This window comes from Sander lucioperca, chromosome 14 (assembly GCF_008315115.2).
Source record: "Sander lucioperca isolate FBNREF2018 chromosome 14, SLUC_FBN_1.2, whole genome shotgun sequence".
NCBI classification, from domain to species: domain Eukaryota; kingdom Metazoa; phylum Chordata; class Actinopteri; order Perciformes; family Percidae; genus Sander; species Sander lucioperca.
The window spans coordinates 17,827,376-17,839,482 of record NC_050186.1 but is presented as its reverse complement, the minus strand read 5'-3'; the positions used below and the strand labels follow the sequence as shown (position 1 = coordinate 17,839,482).

Here is a 12,107-nt window from a genome sequence, read left to right as displayed (position 1 = left end):
GCAGGTTAACAAAGCCACTTGTTTATTTGTGTTTTTTGAGAGAAGTTTCTTAGGAAGTGAAAGATTAAGAGAAAGGGATACAAAGAGGAAAGGAATATCACGGTTAACACACGGGGAGGGAAAGTGAGAGTGGAAGAATCTCATAGAGACTCAGACACGGGGGGAAACTATTCTCTGAGAACACAATGCCGGATGGCGTGCTCCAGCTAAATAAATTATCACGGGGGCTATTTTTAAGCTGAAGTGTAAATGCAGTAATCCTTGGAGCAGGAGCTGCGAAGAGCCAACACACAGAAGCCACATCAGGAAATACAGCTCTGCCTTTATCTTCCCCTCCCGCCCGCCCCTGTCTCTCTTCCCTCTCTCTTTTTTTTCTCTCACACACACATCCTCCACTCCCAGCACTTCTATCTTTTTTCACTTTATCCATTTCCAGTTCCCCTCTTCGTTTTTCTCTTTCTTTTCTCCTCTGCCTTTCATATGGTAAAAGCCTCCTTTCTGTGTTGGAGTATTTTGCTCATCACTGAGCCGTCTATGGGGACTCCACTGGGTTCTATTGTAACAAACAATAACAGACTTTTGAACAAGACAGGGAGGGGAAACATGTAAGTGGCACGCAAAGAAGCAGCAGTCGGAGCATATTAGGCCACAGTGGGTCATTCTGCAACTTGCAAACAAATCTTTCTTAGCGGATGTTATAATGTTATGGATTTAGTTTGTGCTCTAGACCCTGTGGGAGAATGTTGTCACACTAAGGGAAAGTTTCTCTAAGAAATCATAGTTCCTTGGCTTTTTTGGTATAGGGGAGAGAGAACCTCCTCTGCTGCCGTTTAATAGCACGTAATAGGATGTCGTTAATCACCAGCGCATGCTGTGGTTTCACAAGGTTAATGGCAACGTAGCCATGCTCTCGACTGTGTCCCATTCCTCAGGTATTTATCAGAGTCAGCAGGAACCTGAGAGCTTGGGGCAGTTCCTAGTTCTCTTACTCACCGTATCCACTGTGTTGTCTCTCTTACCTCTTTCTCACTCCACCGCTCCCTTTCTCACTCTGTTCCTCAGTGTGTAATACACTTTGAGTACAGTAATAATCTTGAAGATTTCTATTTAAATAAATGTCTGTTCAGTTACTATCTATCACCAAATGAGGTACCACTATGGTGACTGAGCCTGTAGCCCACTGATGAAAGCCCTTTTCCATTTGCAGTAATACGAACTAGATGTCTGTAGTGACATTCCTAGGAAAACCCTCACTATTGTTTGGATCTCTGGGAAGTGGGATCCATGCATGTAATATGAAGCTACAGTCAGCGGCCTGTTAGCTTAGCTTAGCACAAAGACTGGAAACATTGGGAAACAGCTGGCCTGGTTCTGTCTAAAGGTAACAAACCCACCTACCAGCACCTCTAAAGGTCACTATTAACATGTTAACCTTAGTGTAAAACGACATGTTGTAGGTTTTTTTAATGTGTCTGAATATTTCTTGGCTTCCAGGAGTGGTATCGATCATATAACTTTTCAGCAAGAAAGCAAATAAGTGTATTTCCCAAAATATTTACCTATTTTCTAAGATCTCAATTATTATTTCTACAGCAGGCTAAATGCTGTTTAATGTTGCTATATTTAGTCAACAGGAACTATTTTAGGAACTGGAATATAAAATGCAGTATCATAGCTATTCCTTGTGATTCGTCATGATGAAATACTTCTAACCTCAGTCATGAACCACCAAAGATGTTGCTATAGCCTTGGGCTAATCGCACCACTAATGTGAGCATAGTAAAACTAGGACTTTCCAGTTAACACCATGAGTCATCTAAAGGCATATCTACAGAATTTTGTACACATACAGTACAGCCGTGCTTTCACCAGCATAGACGTGCAAATATAGATACATGCAGACATCAGCATACATGCGCTAAAATAAATGATGGGCTTGTTTTTGCTGTTCCACTTTTTGCTCCTTTGCATCACCATCTTCAAGCCCTGAAGGCCATGACAGCTCTGTGTCAGGAGAGATATCCTGCATGATAGAGCAGCACAGTAAAGAAATGGTACTGAGCTCAGTTTGACAGTCCCCTGCTGAGCAACTAAAGGAAGCTAAAGCATGGAGGCAAGGTGTGTGTGTGTGTGTGTGTGTGTGTGTGTGTGTGTGTGTGTGTGTGTGTGTGTGTGTGTGTGTGTGTGTGTGTGTGAGAGTGTGTGTGTGGGCAGGTGGCACTGGAAAAGGCACAGTAGCAAACAAATCCAACATGACACACAACTAGAATACCAAAATATAAGCACTTTGAGAACTACTATTCCTCTGTCTCTTGCTCTGCAAAAAATACTTATTTACTCAACCTCACTGGGTTACGCTGATGAGGAGCGCTGCTTTAAAGAGAGAGATGGAGAGAAGGAGAGGGGGAAAACTTCCCGTCAGTTGTTTATGTTGTTGAAATCAGGGCAGGAAAAGAAGCAGGCATGCTCGCTCGGAGTTGCAGAATAAGATGACCTATTTTAAACACACACTTGAAGACGAGGCTCTCACAATTCTACATATATAAAATATATTGGTATGTATGCGCCTGTGTGTGCATATACTGGATGTGTCAGTGGCCTTACCTAAGTCATCTGAGCTTTCACTTGGATTAGTGATCCAAGCCTGTGGGAAGATGTGATGTGGCTGGACTCAATGACCCCTCAGTTTCAACAACCTTCCTACCTTCTGCTTGAGTCAGACGGACAGTTATCATAAATCAATGTACCAATCAATAACAAGCATTCTCCTATTAATGCATAGTTTATCTCATTGCCGTCTTCATTTTGGTCTGTTGGTGAGTCAACATAGTCCAGAACACAGCCGTGTTGACAGTACTTTTAAAAGTGTGAAGAAAACTAATTATTACTTATTACCACATTGATGATTGGTCATATTTTTATGCAAGTTAATCTTCAGCAACCAGGTTGATAATTAACAAACCAGATTGTGTTCTGTAATGGGTTGGATTTATGTACTAATTTTTGCTTATTATTGCTGCTTGAGGCTAATGCTAATCTATTTTTGTACCTTGGCTGCTTTTGCATCTTCACATCCAGCCCAGTATCTCTATGTACATATTGGATGATTCCACATCTCACAGACTACGTCCAGTGCCAATATTCAGTGCAGGAAATAGCATAGGTTTGTGTCCTGTCACAGACCTGCAGTCATCTGTGTTTTAGTTTAGTAGTTTAGTGTTGCCTTGTGCCACATTATAGAAAGTAATAATTTATTTAAAAAATGAATTGGCCTTAGATTGTTCTTGCAGAATCGTACAATACTAACAGTATTGTTTGGCAACAGGGCTGTGACATCATTATGATGACGATAGTAGTCTGTGCCCTCATGTATATAAACTGTGACACCTTTAAATGTGTCAAATGAAATCAACCATTATTTTTTTTATTTCTCTAGTGAGAAAACCTTTACCTCTTAAGGCCTCTGAAAATCCTTCAAATGAAACAATCTGAGAAGGAAAAAAAATCTATCTCTCTTTGAACTGCTCACACATCATCTCAAGAAGTGTTGGCTGAGTTACTTTTTCTTCTGGTCATCTATTTTGTACATTTCTGACTTGGTGGTGGTAGTGAGACCTGTCAGATGGTGCAGTGTGTGACCTGCGTTTCTGGCATCTAGAACTGACAGACTCCATTCTTAACAGGGTATCACTTTCTACTATATAAAAAAGAACTTGCTATAACTCACAAAGAAGAGTGAGTATTGTCTAGCCATATCCTCCTTTCATAACTGATGTGTTGACTATTCTCTCTTAGTCTCCCACTGTTCCTTTAATACAGTACATGAAGGTATCCAATCAAATTTCTTATTATCAACAAATCCCCCCAAAAACACCAAAACCAACATGTGTTTAGCCCATCTCACAACAACCTCATTCCTTTGTCTGTTGCTCTCAGGCCCAAGCCTTTATTCTAATGAAGATGTAAATCTTTAGGTAAAAAGGGTATTGTTTAAAAAGAGGCTCAATCATTTTCTAACACAGCAGTAATTTAAGCAAAAGTTACTCAAACCAGCATTTTTTGGACTTTTTTCAACTGCAGAAAAATAGACATTTGTTGCACTAGTGAGTATTTAGGAGGATGGTCTATGTGCCACCAACTCAAGATAAATTTCATATACATCATAATGACGAACACCAAGTGCAAACGGCAAAGAGGAATAATGCTTACCAGGCTTTGGCTGCACAAGCAATACTTGTTAGCAGTATTGGCATTTGTTGACAATAAGAAAAAATGTAATATATCGCTGGCCTTATCCTTTATAATCATCTAAAGGTTTCCATCAGCCAAGCTGTCAGGGTCCCCTCTGGCAGGTACAGTAAAGCCTGGATCCAGCCTATAGAACAGATGCCTTAAAGCCGGATGGACAGAATCAGTGCAAATATGCCTTTGTTTACATTTTTACTACAAGACATGGTGGCAGATGCGGCTGCACACTGAGGTGTGCTCTGATTAAACAAGCAAGACAGGTCTGATTACCAATGCATGGAAAGAGAGAAGGGGGAGAAATAGATATATAGAAAGGAGTGAAGCATAGCAGGAGAGATTTTGATGATCCAGACTACCTGTCTCTCACAAGCTGCTCGTTCGTTAATACTGGCAAATCATCATTCGTACGGTGGCACAGGAGACTGAGCCACTGCAGGCTGCTGGAGCACTGTTTGTGTGTGTGTGTACAATGTGCGTGCAAGCATTCATGTGTGAACATATGGGTATGAAATCGAATCCGTGTGTGAATTACACTGCGGAAGAAGTACATTAATAATAGATCAACTCTCCCTTTGTTTGGGACGTAAACGTGATGAGTGGGCCTTTTAATTGGTTAGTTTAATAACTGGAGACAAACTGAGTATTCTCTGACATACACACACACACACACACACACACATGCAATTACACACCACAGAAACATGCCTAAATTGTAATTCTCTGTCAGATGCTGGAACACATACACACTCCACACTCATGTCAGGGAGGCATTCACACGCTGGTCTGTTTGATTTAGGTTTGGCAGATTATAGTAATTGTGTTAAAGATAAGATTTTCCGGAGTAATTTGTCCTTTTCTGTCCTTGAAAACTGAAACAGTGCAGGCTGGAAGATGATCGTTCTCCTTTCTTCTTTTTTTTACACTGCTTTTCAACTGTTTAACCAGATTGGAAAATATGTTCGCATAAAGGTTGTTAAAGCTGTTAAAGCATCCAGACTTTTATTGTTTTGCATGGTTTTATGGTAACAATATCTCTTTGATCATCCGAAAATGTTTTCCAGTCGATGTAACCACAGCCATAACGGCAAAATGTTCTTTATATTAAGGTGCAGAGCTTGTGTGTGTGTGTGTGTGTGTGTGTGTGTGTGTGTGTGTGTGTGTGTGTGATGGAGAGAGTCAGTGTAAACTACCCATGAAATTAAGATTCGGAACAGAGTTTTCTGTGTTTGTATGATGGTGTAAATGTAGCCGTTTGTGTCTGAATGTGACAATGCAAACTAGGAGGAGCTCTAAATATTCTCACCATTCTCCGGAGGGGGAGGGGGATTTGAAGAATCTTTCGAATGTGCTGACAGCTTGTCAAGGCCCTCCTACAACTGTAATGAATTTCAGCCTTTTGTGGTGTGTCCCGTTGCACTGATAAGCCCTGGCACTAATACAGTTAACGTGTGTGTGTGTGTGTGTGTGTGTGTGTGTGTGTGTGTGTGTGTGTGTGTGGGCTGACATGGTGTTTATATGCTTTTGAGCAGAAATGGGTCGATGCATTGCAGTGTTTGTCAATGGTGATGAACAATTGTACAATTTGTACAAATGTACAATTTTTCTCATACTGCCCATGGCTGCTGCACCTGTAGTCACCCTCTGTATGAGACGCTCTGTAGGAGCGCCTGTCTCTTTAAGCCCTCCTCCTGAAAAAGCCCAGTCTGCTCTGATTGGCCAGCGCGCTTCCTGGAATGTCCAGAGCCTCTGCTCCGTGAAGCTGGAGCTACTGCAACGGAGTAGCTAGCTATATAGCAGGACTTTGTACTGTGAAAAATCACCAATAAAGGCTTCTAAACCAAATATTACACAACCATTCCAACAGTAAAGTGACCGGAATTTGGGGAGAAATGACCAGCACTGGCCGAGATTACAGCTATGTTGCCTTAGCATGTAGCTATTTAATTAATTAGCAGTATGATAACGTTAGATTATAGTGAAACAAAGCAGCACTTTCTACAGTCAAAAATTGCAGATAAAGGCTTTTAAACCAAATACTACTAGCAGAAAATGTTTCAGGAGCAATGTGACCCAGAATTGGGGAGAATTTAACGACACTGACAGCCAAGGTGACATTGTTTACTGCCGTTAGCATGTAGTTACATGGGACAATGTTAACACCAAAGTGGCATAAAAAAAAAACATTCCAGTCCTGCCTACTTAGAGCAGATGACCAATCATAGAAGGCCAGCTTACAGTTGCGTAAGCAGAGAGTAGAAAAAACAGTTGGAACTGGAGTGTTCAGAACAGTTGGAAATCTGAACGTTTTAGCTCACAGGGATAGGTCTAAAATACGTTTACCTCATTATTTTTTGACCACGTTTAACATTAAAATACGACATTATAACATTGTAGATATGACAGAAAACATGGAAAAGCATAACATGTGACCTTTAAAACAAGAAATGAGTGCCCTAAAAGTAATGGAGGAAGTGAGGTGATGGTATTATAGTCTGCATAGAGAAGTGGTCAGGTTAGATGGATGGGTCATCAAAACATCAGACATGGAGAGCGCTGTTCGTTTCCTGTTTTTTTTACCATGATCACAATCGTTACCAAACCTCAACGACATGTATATTATTGTAACCATGACAATGAAGCTCCCCTAAACTTAGTGAAGTAGTAATTCTAACCAAAACCATGCTTTCCTTAAACTTAACCAAACCTTAAGCATATTGTTGTTACTTCATAAAGCGGATTGTATTTCTCAGTGATTTGTAACATTTTGGAGGCACAGACAAATAATATTTTCCAGAAATTGCTAGAAAATTTGTCGTTCTAGAGGGTATGGACAAACAACGTATTTTGTTGTTAATGTGGAGACCTTTTGACATGTGCAGTGTCTACTTGGGACCTCTTGTCACATTTCAGATGTCTAAGAGTTGTTAGCAGTTAAACCAATGAGCAATATCCCGATTAAACTTCTCATATGGTTTCATTTAAATAACCATTTAATGCCCAAAGAGGTAAAACATGCCAATAATTCACAAAAAGCAAAGATTAGTGAATAGTCTAGAAGAAAATTAATGCACATTTGTGTAGCAGTACACAACCCCCTTCCATCTTGTGACCCTTTGGAGGGGGCTTGACCCCAGGTTTGGAACCACTAAGCTATTTTACTGTATATAAAGTAGTCCAAACTAGCTACAACAGTAAAATGCTTCTTACACATGGATGCAACATTATTATGAATCTAATAATTTAATATATAATAATGTATCTGTCACAGGGGCCATTTTTCTGCTGAATGAGTAGTTTTACGTTTGACACTTTGCTGATAATACTTCTGTTCTAGGATTTAACTTGTACTTGTAAAGGATTTTTTTACATCATGCATCAGGCACTTTTACTTAAAGTGCCCATATTATGAAAAAATCACTTTTTCTGGGATTTGGGGTGTTCTGTTGTGTCTCTGGTGCTTCCACACACATACAGACTTTGAAAAAAATCCATCCATGCTGTTTAGAGTGAGATACAGTTTCTGAATGTGTCCTGCCTTCAGTCTCTGGGTGAGCTGTTCAAAATCGGCACGGCTTGTGACGTCACAACCCGAAACGAGCAGGCTAACCGCAACCATTAGCTCGTAGTGTTAGCATTAGCATGCTAACGCTAGCATGCTAACACTAGCATTCTACCTCTTTCTCAATAGCAAAGCACTGCTACAACACACACAAGTTCACCATAATCTACAAAAGAACTACTTACATGTGCGCCCTCATTTAGAAGTCTCCCAGCTAATCCTGCCTTGTAACTGACCGAAGTTGTAGAAACAGCCTTTCTTTTACGGTCTATGGAGCTAGCTAGCTGACATGATCTACATCTGAGCTACTGCGCATGTGCAAGTGCAATCAAAGATAGTACAGAAGAAGAAGAAGAAAAGAGGTCTCACTCTGTAGCTAAAACAGAGACCAGGTGAAAAGAGGATCTGCAGCAGTGAGAGAGAGCACTGCAGTACAACACAAATATGGTGTTTTTTGAAAATTAAACCATGTAAACCTATTCTGGTACAACCTTAAAATACAATTATGAACCTAAAATGAGCATAATATGGCTGCTTTAAGTGAAGAATCTGAATACTTCTATTACTTGAAATCTACTTGAAAGGTTTATCCTTAGACTTTTTCTTACTACACCCTTTTTCTGTAGCTCCAAGTTTCAAAATATTAACATGACTTCTCAGCACTGTGTTGGCTCTCTGTTCTCACCTCTCACAGTTAAATATAATAATATATAAATCACATCACATCGGTTTCCTTCCACCGAGCTCTGCATCCACACACACACACACACACACACACACACATCGCACAAGCTGTTGTCAGAGTTGGGCTGGGATGTATCTTTGTGCCTTGTCATCACATGCTCCGACTGAGCTCTAAATGTCACTTGTCTCTCTCCGCTTCATCTGCCTGACTCATCCTCCTTGTCACTTCACTCTGCATTTGAAGTGTGTGTGTGTGTGTGTGTGTGTGTGTGTGTGAGACACTGACATGTGCTAGTGTTAGCGTTTGATGGACACACCGCTGCTCTCCACCTCCCTTTGTACGGCGCCTGCAAGCACAATGACGCTCACTGCATTGATTTTCTTGTGCCATTTTATAATTATGTCTCCTCTCCTTTTATTCGTTCTCTCTCTCTCTCTCTCTCTCGTTCTCTCTCTCTTTCTTTCTCTCTCTCTCTCTCTCTCTCTCTCTCTCTCTCTCTCTTTTATCCTGTCTCTCTTATCTCCCCCCCCTCTCTATTTTTCTAATTCCATCCCCCTGATCCATTTTTATGCCCCACTGTGCCCATGCTTGTTATCTCGGCCCTTTCTTTTCCTGTTTGATCTCAACTTCTTCATTTCCTCTCTCATCTACTTCACTAAGCTCGGTTCGGTTTTGCACCCCTCCCCTCTCTTTTTGTGATCGTCGCCATTGTTTCTCTTTTTACTCTTCTGTTTTCGTCTTGTTTTTCTTTTTCTTGCCATTTCAGATTTTTCTCAACCCTTTCTTTCCAACGGGAGCATTGTTTCTGTCTGTTTTACACACTCTCTCACACACACACACACACACACACACACACACACACACACACAACCCTTCTGTTATTTCCTCTCATTAATTTTCTGTGTTCTGTTTTTTTTCCTGCAGCCTCTCTGGAGTGCACTCCATCTTCACCATAGCCTGATCTTAAAGGAGGACTACCCAGTCACAAAAGGACGTGGACGCCCACCGCCTTGCCAACCTCCACCCAATATGTGGTGCCCAGACTTCTTTGTGGAACAATCTCCGTCTCACACCTTTGGTCTCCATTCTCATCCGATCTGGAAAAAAAGACTCATGCCTTCTTCCCAGCCACTCCTGAGAAGCTCCCACGAGTTCTGATTTGCTGTTTCCTCGCAGTCCAAACAATCTCTCACAGTGTCCTGGAATCCGACCAATAGTTTCCATTACAGGCGTCCCATCTCCAGTCATTTCTGACCTTTGCAGCCAAACCTCCGCTAGACCTCTCACGCTATAACTCCCACACTCCTCTCAGAATCACTTCGCTCCCTCTCCCTCAAGATCCACGGCCACAGCCAAGCCCTTCCAACAATTAATCTACCAAAAATTCAAAACTTGCCTTGGCTGGGATTCCTAAAAGCATTCAAACACAAAGCATCATGGCCTTGTGATCGGATGATAGTTTCATCTGTGTTTGCTGATTTGCTTCTAGGGAAACCTACCCTACCCCCACAGTAAATACATGATGCCTACAATCCACTTCTCCATTCCAACTCAAACACAGTCTCTTGGTCTGTTTGTGAAATGTTAGCGCCTTCATTATAGCACCTTAATGTGTATTTTCTCTTAGTACTTAGTAATGCTGAGCCTGGCTCTGCCCTACTAAGGACTTTCAGTAGTGGCAACATAAAGACTATCCCCAAAACCAGTACTATATACCCTTCTTCCCTTGTTCTTCCTCTTTATCACCTCACTGACTATTTCCATAACTCCAAAGGGGTGACACATTTTACACAACTATGTGTGTGTTTTTGTGCTTTCATTCTGTGCATAGATCCTGTAAACGGTGTTTAAAACGTCTTTCATATCTCTTCACTTTTTGCACTCTCCGTATTGTGGATCACTCTCTTAAGGTAGACAGTAAGCTTGAGAAAGCCTCACTGTGAAAAGACAACCAACAGTTAGTATAGGGAATAAACACTGAACCTGGCATCACACTAGGTACGGATAAGTTGGCTCCTCTGAAATGAATGACATCGTTGTGAAAAGCAATCTGAAGCAGATGGAGTAGAACCTGGGGGGAAAAAAGGGATAAACTGCGAGACGGAAATTCCCTTGGTGTCCCAAAAAACACCGTAAAAAAGGGAAAGGGAGTGGCTGAAAGAAAAGAAAAAGGAGCAGGCACAGCAAAAGGGCTTCGTAAACCAAGAGATGCTTCGACTTGAAACTTTACCGCTGATGAGAGAAAAGGAAGAAAAGACATCACAGATAACAAGAATAAGAAGAGGCTTTTTCATATCCTCCCCTATGTATCGCTGACTCTTTTATTGTTTTGTCTGCTTTCTATCTCACAGCTTTAAACTATTTTTAGATGAGATGTATTGAAAATAGTGTAGAAAGGAGATGTGCTGTGCGCAAAAGCTCATTATGAAAATGTTGTCTGTCAGTCTGTTAGGAATATGTACTGTATTCTTTTTATCTGATAAAAAAACAATATGTCTATGTGAATAATGGCCACTCACTGTTGATATTATAGGTATTTTAACTGCACTTAAAAGCACGTGTCTGTCAAGAAACAAAACCGCTGTTACTCAGACCATCGTCATCTTCTCTCCTATATGTCTATGAGTGTAAATACATTATAAAGTCCTGTAGCCCTTATAATGACCTCTCAATATCAGATGCTGATTTCAGTGTAGTGATATTAATCAAACGCTTGTATCCACGCCGGTGTAGCATGAGCTGTTGTCATGGTAACAACATCTTTTTCGTTCCTGGATGGGAGCTGTCAGTCAGAGGAGCACAAAATAGCTGCTGCGTATGGAGCAAGGGGGGAAAAGGGGGTCAGCGTTGGCCCCGAGAGCCATTACATTTAATGGGATTCCATTTGTACACGGTTCCCTCTCTCACACACGCAGTGTCCAGCCATTCATTGTTTGGATAGCAGCTGTAGCCTAATGTGGCAATGACCCGTGAGCAGATTGAATAGTATTGATCAGTTCTTTTCTACAGTCGGTCCTCCAGGACTACTGTACAAAAGCCTGAAGTGCGTGTGCGTGTGCGTGTGCGTGTGCGTGTGCGTGTGCGTGCGCGCGATGACAGTCACATAGGAATGGAGTTGTTCGGGCTAAAACACAAGTGGCTATTTCACGGTCGGTTGGAGATGCCGTGTCCATGTCTGTCAAGGCCACAGGAGGAAGGGGAGGGGCTGAAGCTTCCGTTAACTTTGGAATTTCTGCACTACTCAATTTCAGATTAGAAAGTGTTAACATGTGAACTGGGAGAAATGGTTTGCAGTGATAAAAGGTTAGTGAGTTTGAGACCTGACTTAATTTATGCAAACGACCCCTGACTCTATAATATAACTATTTTCAACAGTATAATGAATTGATATTGATGATGATGATGATGATGATATTGTTTAAAGAATATTGGCGTTAAAGAAACGTATTCGTTGTGATGAGAAGATTGACTCCACTCCCATGTCAGTACACTATATATCAAGCTACCGCCAGAAACCTAGCTTAGCATAAAGACTAGAAACATCTGGAGGAAACATCTAGCCTTACTCGTGTCTCTCTCTATATCCACCATGTTCCACTTCAGGGATTGTTCTGT

General features: G+C 41.2%; 1 protein-coding gene across 3 annotated transcripts in view; it reads left to right on the top strand.

The window, feature by feature from the left end:
- Positions 1 to 10,639, top strand: part of samd12 (sterile alpha motif domain containing 12) — a 109,941-nt gene extending 99,302 nt beyond the window's left edge. For 2 of the 3 annotated variants that reach the window (XM_031295906.2, XM_031295907.2), the window contains exon 5: positions 9,417 to 9,655. In XM_031295906.2, the coding sequence (XP_031151766.1) occupies positions 9,417 to 9,448 (32 nt within the window). In that variant the 3' untranslated portion in view covers positions 9,449 to 9,655. Of the gene's footprint in view, positions 1 to 9,416 lie in introns of all 3 variants that reach the window. The other variant, XM_031295905.2, reaches the window with a different exon arrangement.
- Positions 10,640 to 12,107: the final 1,468 nt, after the last annotated feature.